Here is a 17,835-nt window from a genome sequence, read left to right on the forward strand (position 1 = left end):
TGAGCTAGTGAATTTCCACCGTTCAGGCTGGTGGACTGGGTCCCCAATACTGAGCTGGTGGACTAAGACCCCAATTTTCCAACTCTTGCATTTCATGACAGAAATTCAAAATGTACTTCGAAAAATCAAGAGAATGTAACTGTGAGAAGGTAAAGCACAGCAAGTCACTACTGAAATATTCCAACTCTTGCATTTTATGATAGAAATTTAAAAAGTATTTTAAAAAAATAATACAATGTAAATGTGATAAGGTAGTTTTCGTGTGGTTATATAAGGTTTCGTGTGTGTGTGTAAGTTTTTGTGCGTATGTGTACGTGTTTGTGTGTGTGTCTGTGTCTGTGCGTGTGTGTAAGTTTTTGTGTGTGAGTATGTTTTAGTGTGTGTGTGTGAGTTTGTGTGTGTGTGTGTGTTTGTTTTTGAGTGTGTGTGTAAACTTTTGTGTGTGTGTGTGTGTGTTTTATTTTTTGTGTGTGTTATTTTTTTTGTGTGTTTGTGTGTTTGTTTTTGAGTGTGTGTGTAAGTTTTTGTGTGTGTGTGTGTGTAAGTTTTTGTGTGTCTAAGCTTATGTGTGTGCAAGTTTTGACGTGTGCGTGTAAGTTTTTATGTGTGTGTGTATATTTTTTTTTGTGCCTTTCGGTGTGTGTTTGAATATGTAAGTTTTTGTGTGTGTGTGTGTGTGTGTGTGTGTGTGTGTGTGTGTTTTTTTTTGTGTTTTTGTGTAAGTTTTTGCGTGTGTGTGTTTTATTTAGTGTGTTTGTGTGTAAGTTTTTGTGTGTGTGTGTGTGTAAGTTTTTGTGAGTGTGTGTAAGTTTTTGTGTGTGTGTGTTAGTGTTTGTGTTAATGTAAGTTTTTGTGTGCATGTTAGTTTTTGCGTGTGGGTGTAAGTTTCTGTGTGTGTGTGTGTAAGTTTTTGTGTGTCTAAGATATTGCGTGTGGATATAAGTATTTTGTGTGTTTTTTTAAGTTTGTGTGTGTGTGTGTTTGTTTGTGTAAGTTTGTGTGTGTTTGTTTGTGTATTTGTGTAAGTTTTTGTGTGTGTAAGTTTTTTGTGTTTGTGTGTGTGTAAGTTTGTGTGTGTGTTTTTGTGTGTGTGTTTGTTTTTGTGTGTTTTAGTTTTTATGTGGGTGCGTATTTTTTCATGTGTGTTTGTGTGTTTTTTTTTTTTTTGTGTGCGTGTTGTTTTTTTGTATCTTTTGTTTGTGAGTTTTTTTTGTGATCATTTGTTATTTTTTGTTAGTTTTTGTGTTTTTGTTTGTGTGTTAGTTTTTGTTTGTGTTTGATTTTTTGAGTGTGTGTGTGTGTTTTCGTGTGTGTGTGTGTGTGTGTAAGTTTTTTGTTTGTTTGTTTGTTTAATTTTTTTTGTGCATGTAAGTTTTTGTGTGAATGTAAGTTTTAGTGTGAATGTGTAAGTTTTTGTGTGTGTGTGTGTGTGTTTGTGTGTTTGAGTGTGTGTGTGTGTGTGTGTGTTAGTGTGTGTGTGTGTGTGTGTGTGTATGTTTTGACGTGTGTGTGTAAGTTTTCGTGTGTGTGTGTGTAAGTTTTCGTGTGCTTGTGTTAGTTTTTGTGTGTGTGTATGTTTTGGCTTGTGTGTGTATGTTTTCGTGTGTGTGTGTGAAAGTTTTGTGTATGTGTGTGTGTGTGTGTAAGTTTTTGTGAGTGTGTGTGTGTGTGTTTTTTTGTGTTAATGTGTTAGTTTTTGTGTGTGTGTGTGTGTGTGTGTAAGATTTTGTGTGTGTGTAATTTTTGGCGTGTGTGTGTGAGTGTTTTAGTGTATTTGTGTGTTTAAGTTTTGTGTGTGTGTGTGTGTAAGTTTTTGTGTGCATGTAAGTTTTTGTGTGCTTGTTAGTTTTCGCGTGCTTGTTTAAGTTTTTGTGTGTGTGTGTGTGTGTGTGCGTGTTAGTTTTTGTGTGTGTAAGTTTTGGCGTGTGTGTGTAAGTTTTGGTGTGTGTGTGTGTAAGTTTTTGTGTGTGTGTGTGTGTGTGTGTTAGTTTTTGTGCTTGTGTGTGTGAGTTTTTTTTTGTGTTGATGTGTTAGTTTTTGTGTGTGTGTGTGTGTGTGTGTAAGTTTTTGTGTGTGTGTAAGTTTTGGTGTGTGTGTGTGAGTTTTCGTGTTTGTGTGTGTGTGTGTGTAAGTTTTGTGTGTGTGTGTGTGTGTGTGTAAGTTTTTTTGTGCATGTAAGTTTTTATGTTAATGTTTGTTTTGGTGTGCATGTTTTTGTTTTTGTTTGTTTGTTTGTTTGTAAGTTTTTGTGTGTGTGTGTGTGTAATTGTCGTCGTGTGTTTTTTTGTTTTGGTGTGTGTGTGTATTTGTTCATGTGTGTGTGTGTGTAATTTTGTTAGTGTGTGTGTCAGTTTTTCTACGTGTGTGTAAGTTTTTGTGTGTGTGTAAGTTTTTGTGTCGTCTAATGTGAATTTCAACCATTCATTCTTGTTTAATAAGACACAAATTCTGAGCTAGTGAATTTCCACCATTCGTGCTGGTGGACTAAGACCCTAATTCTGAGTTAGTGAATTTCCACCATTTAGGCTGGTGGACTGAGACCCCAATATTGAGCTAGTGGATTTCCACCATTCAGGCTGGTGGACTAAGACCCCAATTCTGAGCTAGTGAATTTCCACCGTTCAGGCTGGTGGACTGGGACCCTAATACTGAGCTGGTGGACTAAGACCCTAATTTTCCAACTCTTGCATTTCATGACAGAAATTCAAAATGAACAAGTCTGAAATAGCAAACTAGTCATCCCAAACTATTGGTTTCAGACAACAAACACCAATGATGGACTAAGAATCCTAGCTCTGAAAAGTTCAAATAGCAAACTACACATCCCAAATCGTAATTTTCTGACAACACACACCTATGAAAGGCTATGAAACCTAGCTAATAAATGCCGGAAATAGCAAATTAACCATCTCAAATTATAAGTTTCAGACAGCACTCACCTATGATCGTCTAAGAAATCAATCTCTGAAAATTCAAAAAATATCAACCAACACATCCCAAATAATAGGTTTCAGACAACACATACCTATGAAAGTCTAAGAAATCTAGCTTAGAAAAGCCCGAAATAGTAATTTACATATCTCAAATCCTAGGTTTCAGACACCACTCACCTAAGAACGGCCAAGAAACTTAGCTCAGAAAAGTCAAAAATAGCAAACTAGTCATCCCAAACTATAGGTTTCAGACAACAAACACCTATGAAAGGCTAAGAAATTCAGCTCAGAAAAGTCAAAAGTAGCAATCCACCCATCCCAAATCATAGGTTTCAGACAACACACACCTATGAAAGACTAAGAAATCCCACTCAGAAAAGCACGAAATAGTAATTTACATATCCCAAATCATAGGTTTCAGACATCATTCACCTATGAAAGACTAAGAAACCTTAGCTCAGAAAAGCCTGAAATAGCGAAACTACTCATCCCAAACTAGAAGTTTCAGACAACAAACGCCTATGACGGACTAAGAATCATAGCTCTGAAAAGTTCACTTAGCAAACTACACATCCCAAATCATAAGTTTCAGACAACACACACCTATGAACGGCTAAGAAATCTAGCTCAGAAAAGACAAAAATAGCAAACTACACATCCCAATCATAGGTTTCAGTCAACACACACCTAGGAAAGGCTAATAAACCCAGCTCAGAAAAGTCAAAAATAGCAAACTATGTATCCCAAATCATAGGTTTCAGTCAACACACACCAACGAAAGACTAAGAAACCTAGCTCAGAAAAGTCAAAAATAGCAAACTACTCATCCCAAACTATAGGTTTCAGACAACATTCACCTACGAAATACTAGAAAACCTTAGCTCAGAAAAGCCTGAAATAGCAAACTACACATCCCAAATCATAATTTTCTGACAACACATACCTATGAAAGGCTAAGAAACCTAGCTCAGAAAAGTCGAAAATAGCAAACTACACATCCCAAATCATAGGTTTCAGACATCACACACCTAAGAAAGACTAAGAAATCCAACTCAGAAAAGCCCGAAATAGTAATTTACATATCCCAAATCATAAGTTTCAGACAGCATTCATCTACGAAATACTAATAATCCTTAGCTCAGAAAAGTCTGAAATAGCCTACTACTCATCCCAAACTCAAAGTTTCAGACAACAAACACCTATGAGTGACTAAGAATCCTAGCTATGAAAAGTCCAGAAAGCAAACTATACCTCCCAAATCATAATTTTCTGAAAGGACACACCTATGAAAGGCTAAGAAATCCAGCTCAGAAAAGTCAAAAATAGCAAATTAACCATCCCAAATCATAGGTTTCAGTCAACACACACCTACGAATGGCTAAGAAATCCTGCTCAGAAAAGTCTGAAATAGCAACCCACACATCCCAAATCATATTGTTCTTACAACACATACCTATTAAATGCTAAGAAACCTAGCTCAGAAAAGTCGAAAATAGCAAACTACACATCCCAAATCATAGGTTTCAGACACTACACACCTATGAAAGACTAAGAATTCCAACTCAGAAAAGACCAAAATAGTAATTTACATATCCCAAATCATAAGTTTCAGACAGCATTCACCTATGAAATACTATGAAACCTTAGCTCAGAAAAGTCTGAAATAGCCAACTACTCATCCCAAACTTGAAGTTTCAGACAACAAACACCTATGAGTGACTAAGAATCCTAGCTCTGAAAAGTCCAAAAGCAAACTATACCTCCCAAATCATAATTTTCTGAAAGAGCAAACATATGATAGGCTAAGAAATCTAGCTCAGAAAAGTCAAAAATAGCAAATTAACCATCCCAAATCATAGGTTTCAGTCAACACACACCTACGAATGGCTAAGAAATCCAGCTCAGACAAGTCAAAAAAATAGCAACCCACACATCCGAAATCATAGGTTTCAGACACCACACACCTACGAAAGACTAAGAAATCCGGTGATAACAAGTCAGAACTCGCAAATTACATATCCCAAATCATAGGTTTCAGACAACACTCACCTATAAACGGCTAAGAAACCTAGCTCAGAAAAGTCCAAAATAGCAAACTAGTCATCCCAAACTATAGGTTTCAGACAACAAACACCTATGAAAGGCTAAGAAATCCAGCTCAGAAAAGTCAAAAGTAGCAATCCACCCATCCCAAATCATATGTTTCATACAACACACACCTATGAAAGACTAAGAAATCAAGCTCAGAAAAGTCAAAAATAGAAAATTAAATATAACAAATCATCGGTTTCAGTCAACACACACAAACGAAAGACTAAGAAACCTAGATCAGAAAAGACAAAAATAGCAAACTATTCATCCCAAACTATTGGTTTCAGACAACATTCACCTACGAAATACTAGAAAACCTTAGCTCAGAAAAGCCTGAAATAGCAAACTATACATCCCAAATCATAATTTTCTGACAACGCATACCTATGAAAGGCTAAGAAATCCAGCTCAGAAAAGTCGAAAATAGCAAACTACACATCCCAAATCATAGGTTTCAGACACCACACACCTATGAAGACTAAGAAATCCAACTCAGAAAAGTCAAAAAAGCAAACTACATATCCCAAATCATAAGTTTCACTCAACACACACCAACGAAAGGCTAAGAAACCTAGCTCATAAAAGCCTGAAATAGCAAACTACTCATCCCAAAGTATTGGTTTCAGTCAACACACACCTACGAATGGCTAAAAAATCCTGCTCAGAAAAGCCTGAAGTAGCAAACTACACATCCCAAATCATAGGTTTCAGACAACTCACATCAACGAAAGACGGGTGCTCGGGGAGAGCCTTTGAGGGTCTGTGGGTCCCTTGAGGGCCGGTGGTCCTTTGGGAGCTGGGGGGGACATTTGGGGCCCGGGGGTTGGGCTTGGGGGGCGGGGGATGCCATTTGGGGGTCTGGGTGGGCTTTTGGGTGCCTGGGGGACATTTGGGGACCGGTGGAGGGCCTTTGGGGCGCCGGTGGCCCTTTGGGAGCTTGGGGGGCCTTTGAGCGTCCGGGGGGGGGGCAGTTGGGGGCCTGGGGGACATTTGGGGACCGGAGGAGGGCCTTTGGGAGCTTGGGGGGCCTTTGAGGACCGGGGGGGCCCTTCGGGGTTGGGGTAGGAGGATTGGAACCCTTTGGGGTTGGGTTAGAGGACCTCACAACACTGTTCAAATGAAGCTTGTGTATTATAACGACCACAGAGTTTCACCATTAAATTCTCTTCTAAAATCTTTCCTAAAATCATCTTTTAAAATGTCTCTAACCGTTTCGCCGAAATAGTTCCATAACCTGTCTAAAACGGTTTCGCCCAAATAATCCCTAAACGTAAATTCAGCGTGTTCCTTTGTTATTGGCATCTCTGCGCTAACGCATTTCAAATTAATATGAAACCTTTTCGCGCGCTAAAACAATTCATCGCTAAGATGCTTCTTGCCTAATTGTTTCCATGGCCTTTGGCTATTAATATCCTTTGGAGTTCGACCAAAAGAGTTGTTTCCGAGGCAAAGACATTAATGACTTGGATCTATTCCTGGAGAATCGTTTCTAGGCGAAAATTATTAAAGTCTGACAGATGATGTCATTGATTGATTGATCTGTCAAGAAAGGGAAATTAATTTGTTGTTTCTAAGGGGAATTATTGATTCACGATAGGTGAATTGAGGTCGACAGCACAAGTGTTCCAAGGTCGATGTTGTTGTTGTTGTAAGTGCACGCTCTCAGCGAATGTCAAGGTCGTGGTTGTTGTTGTGAAATTTAGGTCATTGACCCCATTAACCACGTGTTCTCCCTAATGACTCTATGCCCTTATTTGGAGCCCCGTCAGTATTAAAAATGCTGACAGAACCACGTGGTTCTGTCACGAGCTCATGACCCCTCTCTACTAGCGTAAAGAGCGAGGTATTGACTTGGAGGAGAACCCCCTCACATACGTTATAATTTCTGTTCGTTTTAAGTTCTAATATTCCTTCTTACATTTCAGTTGCAAAAACTTGGTTTTTTTTATTTAATTTCTGATCGTTTTTTAAATTATTCTTGGAAATCCGGCGCCCCCTTCATAGAAATTTCCCTTACCCCAAAGAAACATCCTCCACGGAAATATTCTCCAGAGTAACTCCTTCCTCTAGCCCCCCCCCGCCAGAAAAAATCCTTCCTGACAATGGTTGTATACTTCCCAATAACCAATATATAATGCTGGCACGTCCGGCGCCCCCTTCATGGCAATTTCCCTTTCCCCATGAAAACCTCCTTCATTAACAGATCCTCCAACATAACCACCGACCCACCCTTCCCTCCCACTACGAGAAAAAAAACCTCCTGAAAACTTCTGTATACTTCCCAATAACCAATCCTATATGTTAACATTGTGTAAAGTTCATAACTTTTAGCCCTCCCTCTGGGAACTTCGGGGGATTAAGTCATCCTAAAAGACATATTTATCATATTTCCGACCATGCTGAACAAAATGGCTATCTCAAAATTTTGATCGGGTGACTTTGGAAAAAAAATAAGCATGGGAGGGGGCCTAGTTGCCCTCCATTTTTTTTTGTCATTTAAAAAAGGGACTAGAACTTTTAATTTCCGTACCAATGAGCCTTCCCACGATATTATAGGACCACTTGGTCGCTACGATCACCCCTGGGGAAAAAAAAAAACAAATAAACACGCATCTTTCTTCTGGCAAACCGTGATCTTTCTTCTGGCAAAAAATGTAAAATTCCACATTTTTGTAGATAGGAGCTTGAAACCTCTACAGTAGGGTTCTCTGATACGCTGAATATGATGGTGTGATTTTCATTAAGGTTCTATAATTTTTAGGGGGTCTTTCCCCCTTTTTTTGAAAATCAGCCAAATTTTCTCAGGCGCGTAACTTTTGATGGGTAGCACTGAACTTGATGAAAGTTATATATTTGAAATCAGCATTGAAATTTGATTCTTTTGATGTATCTATTGGTATCAAAAACCCGTTTTCTAGAGTTTCGGTTACCATTGAGCCGGGTCGCTCCTTACTTACAGTTCGTTACCACGAACTGTTTGATTGGAGTTACTCTCGAGGACAAACGTTTATACTCTGCTCATAGGTTCTGTCAATTTTAGGTTTCAGTGATGGAGATATGATAATTCAATGTTCAAAAGTTGTCAATGATTGCAACACTAAGTTTTATGCAAAATCATGTCTTATTTTAAATCTGCGTCCTTAAAAGAAATTGTTCTCATTAATGTATGATAATGAGTGTGAGAAATTACCAGTCTTCATGAATTATAAATATTGACTTTTAATAAGAAATATAAACTTGAATGCGGAGGGCTGGGAAGATAAAGTTCCAAAGTGTTTTGTCCAAAATTTTTATAAAAGTATTAATTTTTGGAATCAATACTTCTATTTATCGAGTTGTGATGAGCACTGGGTTTTACAATTGCATTTATTTATGCTTATAGAGCAAACTGAATAAACGACAGCTATTGATTTTAATACCGAATTTGAACTTAAAATTGTGATTGAATGTTAATTTACACCAATAAAAGTATTGTTTTAGATTTTCCACTTCAACTGGTCTTATGAGATTTAAACTATAGTCACAAAAAATTTGAATATGCATGAAAGCTGATTTTTAATATGTTTAAAACCTACTAACTAAGTACGGATTTCTTCCATTTTCATAGATAGCTTTACAAGTCACATAAAATTCTAGGCTAGGAGAGTTTTAAACAAGATATCCCCCCTCCCCGTTGAAGAAACGGGTCTTGAATTCAAATAAAAGAATATATATCTAAAGAGATAAGAAATGCTAATACGAACTAGTACAATAGAACAAAATATTACAGGTTTTCAAGTCTTTTTAGCACACCAGGGCCGTATCCAGGATTTTTGTTCAGGGGGGGTTTTACTAATTTTTGACTTTTGGGGGGGGGTTACTAATTTTTTACTCAGTTTTCGACTAATTTTACTGATTTTTACCTAGGTTTTACTAATTTTCGACTTCTTTTCGAGTCGGTCAAAAAATTTCGGGGGAGGGGGTTCAAACCGGGTAACCCCCCCCCCCCTGGATACTGCCATGTAGCCCACTCAGTCAGTTTCAGTATTTCCTAAAAAAAAGGAAAAAAAATTGGTGATTTTACAGATTCTGTTTGATACTTAAGCCCCTCCCCCTTCGTATAAAATCTTGGAAATAGGTCTGATTTACTCATCAAGTGTGTTAAATACATGACCTCCAAGCGCTATACTCGTAATTTTTTTTGACGAGGAGGGTGAGTGGGGTTATCAGAAGGATATATGTAAGTAGACTTAATCTAACAGTCTTGAGTAAGGTAAAGACGTGAACTTTAAAGCTTTACTTCACCATATGTGTCCTTAGGGTGAAGAGAGAGGTAAGTACTGGGCTGTTTTTATCTTTTAAGCCAATTCGAGAATTGGAACAACCTTTTGAAGGGAGTTGGAGTTCCAATTAAATATTCATCGCTATTTTATACGACCCTATTACTTCCCTTCAAGACATGAATACAGAATCGTGTGCTATATTTTATCCATCATCTACGACTATCATGTTTGGGGAACATCGTAGAAAACTAAACAAGGTCTAGTAATTGGTAGTCTTTTATCTGTTTATTGATTTTCAGGTTTAAATACCTTTCCTTGTGAAACCCTGTCAAATATCATTTACCGGCAGTAAATGTCGATAATCCATCAATTATTCTTAATTGTCATTCAGGTTGTAGAGTTCTATTGTGTCTTTGTCGCTCGCTCTCTTTCTTCTGCTCCTCTATTTAGGATGAGAAAGCCTGTTAGCTAACCTTCCAATTACTCTTCATTTATCGAATTTGGTTGTCATCAAACCAGGTTTCACGTATGAACCAAAATTTCTGTGAAGCCAAGATTACAGATTATTTTCAATTTCAGAGCTAAGAAAAAATAGAATTACGGTAGCCTACTAGTAATTATATATGAAATCATATGTTTAGAAATTATATGTTATCTTCTTTTTTTTTAGCCTTTTTTTTCTCCTTCCACGAATTGACATCCATCCTTTCAGCAGCTGCTTGGGAAATTCTTCGTTTAATCTTCTGTTAAGAAGCTTACACAGAGCTTCTTATTTCCTTTTTTGACTTTCCCACCTTGAAACAAAAATTAGAGTCTGATTTTGTTTTTCTTTTACTCTTTTCACGAAATCGATCCTATATTTTTTGCACAGAAAAGATCTGGGTATAAAATTTCTAAGATAAAAAAGTGAGGAAAGTTGCAACTCAAAATCTGCTTTTAGCAAAGAAGTAAAATATACGCTTTTAATAACCGAATGGATTTTATTCTCCTTCGGTACACACACAAATTAACAACCAACATTGAAGCTTAAAACAAAAAAAGTTAGTCAAAATATGAGTGGACCCCTTTCCTCCTCAACTTCCTCCTCTGGACGCTAAGGTTTTATTATTGCTTTACTGAAAATATATTTGACTGAAATAAAATACTACTCTATCTCATTCACAAGACTTGTTTGTTTTCTTCTCTTTTTTACACGATTTTTCCATGGTGTCATGTATTCCTTAAATACTTTGATTCTATGCTTAAAACTACCGGTTGACTCTGATTAAAATTACGATTTGAAGCTGGACATAAAACTTCCCATAAACATCCGTTCTCTTTGATCAGGCTTGAAAAAGAATAAACAAATAAAAATGGAAAAAGAGAACAGGCTGTATTTGTGTGTATGGATTCTTGGTGAATTTATGCGCGTTTTATTGTTATTGCATAGACTACTCTACACAGCAAGAGTAAACTAAGGCCAGTTGCCAGTAAGTTGCCAGCTAGCTGACAATTTATAATTAAGTATTCAAAGACTTTGTTATCATATCATATACGGTGACCATGAGGCGACCAGGTGAGGCGGAAAATGCGTGTTCGTGGTTCTGAAGGATCTGAAAATGCAAGACCAAGAAGAGGTCAAGATCAAGAACCATAAGTTTAATAGTGAATTCTAGGATATATTCTAGCATTCATTTAATAATGTTGCAACATAACCTCGCAAAGGGTGATAAAACAAAATGATTATTTGGGTGAAAAACTTGACACAAGGACAAGGAAAAAATAGTGTCTGAAAGTAAAATTCAATTTCCATAATTCTACCATAAAAAAACACTAGGTAACGGTACTGATAATTAAAATTAAACTCTGTCGTGAATCTTGAAAAAAATATGATTTAACTGGTTCACTAGTTCAGCTGTAGCTAAGTTCAAAATCTCTAAGTTCAGATTCACTCTTCAACTATAGCCGAGAGTTTCCACACTTTCGTGGATCCAGGGGATGGGGGCACCCCTCACCCTCTTGGCGTCGGCAAAAAGTTCTACCATTAGATTTCTGTGACATGATTGCGAGATCAACACTTGGATCAACGCATGTTTGAAAAGATTGGACGACAATTGATCTGCCTGCATTAAGTCTTTAGAATATTCTCCAGAGTGTTTGGTGTCACCGGAGCTTACAAGGCATTTTGTAGCTTGTGATTTCATAAGCAGTTGAAGCTTCAGAAAGTCTGCGTGTTAAAACCTGCTTCTTTTTCAGTAACAAAGCAAATCATAGGCAGCGCAATCGCGCTGCCTAAGTAAAGAACGATGTTGGCAAAATGTATTTTTTATTTTGTTTTTTGTTTTTTCCATACCAGGGCACTTCGTATCGAAGGAGTTGTCGTAGAAACTTCGAAAAGGGCTCATTCGATTGGAAATTGGAGTGGCTAGTGCTCTTTTTAATAGCCAAAAGTTATTGGAGGACAACTAGCCCCCCCACACCCATCGTTCCCTCAAACACATCCAATCAAAATTTTGAGATAGCCATTTTGTTCAGCGTAGTTGATTTTCACATAGAAATTTTGGTTTTGAGGAGGACACTCCCCCAAATCCCTCAGGGCAAGGGTTGTAAGTTATACCCTTGGGGCATATAAGGTTTTTATAGAAGGCGTTGTCGTAGAAACTTCAAAAAAGACTCATTCGATTGGGAATTCATAGGGCTAGAGCTCTTTTTAATAGTCGAAATTGATTGGAAGGCAACTAACACCCTTTCCACGCCCACCATTTCCCCAAACATATCCAATCAAAATTAAACATTTTTTAAACAATTTAATACAGTTTAAATTTCCAGAAATTATACCTTTGAGCAGGACACTCCCCCAAACACTTCAGGGCGAGGGTTATAAGTTATGCCTTGGGGGCATATAAGGCTTTTATTGACATATTTGTCGTAGAAACGTGAAAAAGAGCTCATTCGATTGGAAATTCAAAGGGCGAGTGCCCTTTTTAATTGTCGAAAGTGATTTGAGGGCAACTATCCCCCCTCTCACGCCCACTATTTCCCCAAACACATCCAATCAAAAGCTTTAGATAGTCATTTTATTCAACTTAGTTGAAAGTTTTGGAAATTAGGTCTTTAAGGATGACAACCCCTCCCCTCAGAGCCCTCAGGGCAAGGGTTGTAAGTCCAGCCCTGGGGGAAAATAAGTTTTTTTTTTAAAGCGTTGTCGTAGAAACTTCAAAAGGGCTCATTCAATTGGAAATTGAAAGGGCTAGTGCCGATTTTAATAGTTGAAACTGATTGGAGAGCGACTAACAGCCCTCTCACGCCCACTATTTTCCCCAACACATCCAAACAAATTTTGAGATACCCATTTTGTTCAACGTAGTTGAAAATTCTGGAAATTAGGTCTTTTAGGATGATAATCTCCTCAGAACCCTCATGGCTAGGGTTGCAAGTTATGCCCCTGGGGCATATAAAGCCTATACAAAAAGTTGTTGTAAAGACCATAGGCAGCGTAATTATGCTGCCTAAATAAAAAACGATAATGGCAAACACTGTTTGATTATTATTTTGTTTCCTTTTTCCATACCAGGGCACTTCGCATCGAAGGAGTTATCGTAGAAACTTCAAAAGGGCTCATTTGATTGAAAATTGGAGCAGCTAGTGCCCTTTTTAATAGTCGAAAGTGATTAGAGGGCAACTAGCCCCCCCCCCCCCCGCCCGTGATTCCCCCCAACACATCCAGTCAAAATTTTGAGATGGCTACTTTGTTCGGCGTAGTTGATTTCAAGATAGAAAATTTGTTTTTGAGGGGGAAACTCCCCCACAACCCTCAGGGCAATTTAAATTATGCCCTGGGGCATATAAGAGCGATGTTGGCACAATGTATCATTTCTTTTCCTTCAGAGCAGGGCACTTTGTATCGAAGAAGTTGTCGTAGAAACTTCGAAAAGGGCTCATTCAATTGGAAATTGGAGTGGCTTGTCCCCTTTTTAATAGTAGAAAGTGATTGGAAGGCGACTAACACTAGATTGTCATTTTGTTCAACGTAGTTTAAAGTTCTGGAAATTATGTATTTAAGGATAACAAACCCCCAGAGCCCCCAGGGCAAATGTTGTAAGTTATGTCCTAAACTTTTTATAAATAGAGTTGTCGTAAAACTTCAAAAAGGGTTCATTCAATTGGAAACTGAGAGGGCTAGTGCCCTTTTTAATAGTTGAAAGTGATTGGAGGGTAACTACCCCCCCCCCCTTACGCCCACCATTTCTCCAACACACATCCAATCAAAATTTTCAGATAGCCATTTTGTTTAACGTAGTAGAAAATTCTAGAAATTAGCTCTTTGAGAATGACCACCCCTCCCGGCCCTCAGGGCAAGGGTTGTAAGTTATGGCCTGGGGGCATATAAGGTTTTCATTGAAAGTGTTGTCGTAAAAACTTCAAAAGGGCTCAGTAGATTGGAAATTGAAAGGGATAGTGCCATTTTTAATAGTTGAAAGTGATTGGAGAGCGACTAAGGCCCGTCTCACGCCCACCATTTCCCCAAACACATACGATCGAAATTTTGAGATAGCCATTTTGTTTAACATAGTTGAAAGTTCCGGAAATTAGGTCTTAGAGGGTGACAGCCACCCTAACAGCCCTTAGGGTAAGGGTTGTAATATATGCACTGGGGGCATATAAGGTATTTATAGAAAGCATTGTCGTGTCAAAAACACTCATTCAATTGAAAATCGAAAGGCCTAGTGCCTTTTTTAATTGTCAAAAGTTATTGGAAGGCTTGTCATTTTATAGTAAAGATCGATGTGGGTATAATGTATTATTTGTTTTTGTTGTTGTTGATTAGACCAGGGCACTTCGTATTGAAGGAGTTGTCGTGGGATCTTCGAAAAGGGCTCATTCGATTGGAAATAGAAAGGGCTGATGCCCTTGCCTTAAGATTAAATGTTACCTTAAGATTAAATCAAAATGCACTGTGTTAATGCATTTTGATTTAATCTATAAAAGTAAAAACATTTATAATTTTTTCAGTAAAGTGTAAATTTTGTTCTGGCCTTGGGACGGCATAGGGATTTGGAGCCCTACTCATGTTAATTTCTACTCGTTTTGAGTTTGACTCGATTACTAATTGTAATTTCTGTTCGTTTTTGGTTTCATTTATCTATCGATGCTGATTTGTGCTAGTTTCACGCTTGGTAGACTTTTTGATTTCATTTTTGTTCATTTTTGGTTTAATGGAGCTCTTTACTTTTCTTTTAAAAACTTATTTTGTGAAAAAAAGTTTTTTTAAATTAATCTTCTTGAAATGACTGCAATAACTGACACGCCTTAGGGGTCAATCGCAATTCTAGAAGGGATTGAACAGTATAAAACTTTGGGATAATATTAACCACCAGTTATGATGTCGAAGCGAAGACAGCAGTCAACTATAGATAGATTTTTGGGTTCGAAAGCTAGGCAGGTTGACAATCTACGCCTAACTCTAGATAGAAATAAAGAGAACTTCAGAACTGATTATGATTTCAGCCCTGTGACGAATGTTGAAATGTGAGGATTGGTGGGAAATTCGTTAGCATCAATAGAGGTGTATAGCCTCAAGCCTAACACAAACACCGAAAAACTAAGCACTTTCTGTACAAATGATATCAGAAGCTATATCAATAGAATTGGGAAAATGGACGATCGTTGGTGATATCGATTGCTTCAGAACCCTTGGATCCCGCTATCTAACTAGAGCTTCCCCTATTTAATTCTCAAGAAGCAGGACAGGGACGAAAAGAGTTTTTTCAATCGTACTTGCTTGGGCTCATTCTTGAGGGGCTTATTCTGTAAATATTGTGTTTTGTTTAACGTCCGAGAGGTTGGAGGCTCCAATTAATTGCACAATTTGGTAAAGAAGCCCATTGTGACTTTTGATAAGCTAACTGGAAAAAACGGCGACTTGGTGTCTCATGAAAATAATCAGTACCACCACGATTCATTTGATGCAGGCAAACATTTTCTTCTAAAATATAATGACCCTGAAACAAGCAATTTTTGTCAGAGAAGAACCCATTGAAAAACGAAGGGAACTTAATATACCGTGTAAATAATGGTCAGGTCACTTTAAAACATCGTTTGGAAATCTCAGGGGCTAATGCTACTTATATAAGCAAAACAACACAGAATGAATTAATTCAATGTTGTGCCAAAGAGATTCTTAAAGGAATTCTTGCACGAGTTCATTCTGCTAAGTTCTGCTAAGTCTGCTAAGTTCTGCAGTGTGGCTGTTGATGAAATAACAGATGTGTCACTCAAGTCACAACTAAGCATTTCCCTTTGCTACAATTACAATTGCACAAGACGTGAGGATTTTATTGGTTTTTTAGACCTACATGAAGCATGGACAGCATTGGATACTTCGAACCAATTATTAATGGGGAAATGTTGTGTTGGACTTTCTTCGATCTCTTGAGCTAAACTTTAAAAATTATGTCGGCATAGGCAATGATGAATGTGCTTTGATGATTTCGGAACATTGTGGTGCTATAAAAAAGTTGAAAAGGTAGTAAAGAATACCCTGATTCTGTCCAGAATGTTAGAAACTCCATTGGAATAATAAAATTAATGTTTGCTTTGATAGTGCTTCTGCAAAGCGCAACTATGTTTTAACCAGAGTAATGATAGCACAGCTATATCGCATGCGTGAAACGCGCTGGATTGAAAGTCACGATTCCTTAATACGGTTCGGGTTAGAGTTCCCTATAATCGTGGATGCGACTAGGTAACTAAAGTAACAACCGAGCCAGATCTAGAAATAACAGTTTCAAGGATAGCGAAAAAAGCAAAAAAATCGGATTTATATGCCATTACATTCAAATGAGGAATATTATAGACGGTCAGTCTTTATTCCCCTGTTGGACACGATTATTTTTGATTTAGGAAGCTTATTTTGCATTGAAAAGCTGGACACTTTTAAGCTCGGTATTTTCTTGTAAATAAATTGTTTACAAAAGTTCAAACTGATCAGTAATCAGTTTCCGATCCAAATCGGTTTATGAATCTGCCCTGACTGGAGAAGCGACAATATGGAAAGCTCGGTGGGTTCGACTGAGAGAAAGAAATGCAGGCACATGTAGAATACCTGAATCACTAGGGGAAACTTTACAGAGATACAACTACGATGCTGATATTTCCCCGAGTATTTCAGCGCTCTTGCAGATCCTCATGACCCTACCTGTCATTGTCTTGACCGTTGAACGAAACTTTTCTACCTTGAGAAGATTTAAAACTTGGGTAAGAAATAAAATGACGGAGGAAAGACTCACCTGAATTGCCCTTCTTAATGTTCACCGTGATATTGTCATAAGTATAGAAAGTGTTATTGATAGATTTACTAATACTGGAAATAGGAGGTGAGAACTCGTTTTATAACATTAATGGTGTTACTATAAATGTGGCTTTGAGTATAGTTTTACAGAACTGAACAGCTAAATGATGGATAGAAGCAGAGGCTTTTAACTTTCAATATCAGTATGTACGTTAGGCTTAATTTAGAACGGAAATTTCTCGCAACTAACCGCCCCCTCCTAAAATCCTGGTACCGTTACGCTTCCACTCAGGTAAAAAAAACTGCAATTTTCAAAGGCATATTCCTCCAAATATAGCCGCAGGGTAAGACCTTTATTAGCTGATAATTTCCATATTGAGTACATATTCTGTGAAAACTGGCATTTTTTTAGACATATTTCAGAGTTTGCTTTGTTCTAAACTGTCTTTTTCTTGCAGAAGAAGAGCCGGCAGCAATGCAGAGAGGGACTGCGCCATGTCAAAATCCATGCCAGACAGTTTCATTTACAATCCTCTGTCTTGTAGTATTTTATATTAATTCCTTCAAAAGACATAAGTGACAACTTTTTCAATTTCTATCAGCCACATTTGAAATATTGTTGTAAATACGGGATGTACATACTATTTGTAATAAAAGTTGTTGAAGGTCTTGAAATGTGAGAAATTGGCTTCAAATTTTCTTTTTACTATCGCAAGCATATGAAAAGATTTTTTTAAAGGAATTCTTTACTAATGTAGATATCACGAGACTTCAAGTAGATAAAAACAAAACCTCTCACATATTCTCTTCGGCTTTGATCATAGGTCAAGTACAGCTCAGATGGCTAGAACAGCATATGCCGAATGTCAAGATGATTACAGTAGATATAAGCAGTGATAGATCACTAGTCGAAAAAAAAGTAAGAATATGAAGCCAATTGCACAAGAAGAACTGCTAAACACAAGGAAAGGTGTATGAAATGGAATAAACAAAATAGGGGATGTGGTTAATCCAGTATACAAAAGTGCTCGATAAACCAAATTAATCGATACCATATCGATAAAATGTGTATGCATCAAAAGAGCCTAATTTCTATCCTGGTTGTAAATATATTGAATATATAAGTTTATTTTTATTTACGTATAAGTTCAAAGCTTTTAATGTTTTAGTATCTTTTTATGTTTTTATTTCGTGGGTTTTTGCAAAAAGGGCCTAAGTCTACTTTCTTACGAAAATCAGTTAATCCTATGGTTCGAAATAGCTCGAAGAGATTTTTGAT

The 17,835-nt window shown here is 37.4% G+C and overlaps 1 protein-coding gene across 2 annotated transcripts in view; it reads left to right on the forward strand.

Moving 5' to 3' along the window:
- LOC148952311 (uncharacterized) overlaps positions 1-17,225 on the forward strand; it is a 391,162-nt gene extending 373,937 nt beyond the window's left edge. For both annotated transcript variants that reach the window (XM_089088921.1, XM_089088922.1), the window contains exon 7: positions 17,015-17,225. In XM_089088921.1, coding sequence (XP_088945047.1) covers positions 17,015-17,136 — 122 coding nt within the window. In that variant the 3' untranslated portion in view covers positions 17,137-17,225. The remainder of the gene's footprint in view (positions 1-17,014) is intronic.
- The last annotated feature ends 610 nt before the right edge of the window (positions 17,226-17,835 follow it).

Source organism: Artemia sp. Qi Xiang Cuo, chromosome 5 (assembly GCF_049724085.1).
Source record: "Artemia sp. Qi Xiang Cuo chromosome 5, ASM4972408v1, whole genome shotgun sequence".
In the NCBI taxonomy this organism is placed as follows: Eukaryota; Metazoa; Arthropoda; class Branchiopoda; order Anostraca; family Artemiidae; genus Artemia; species Artemia sp. Qi Xiang Cuo.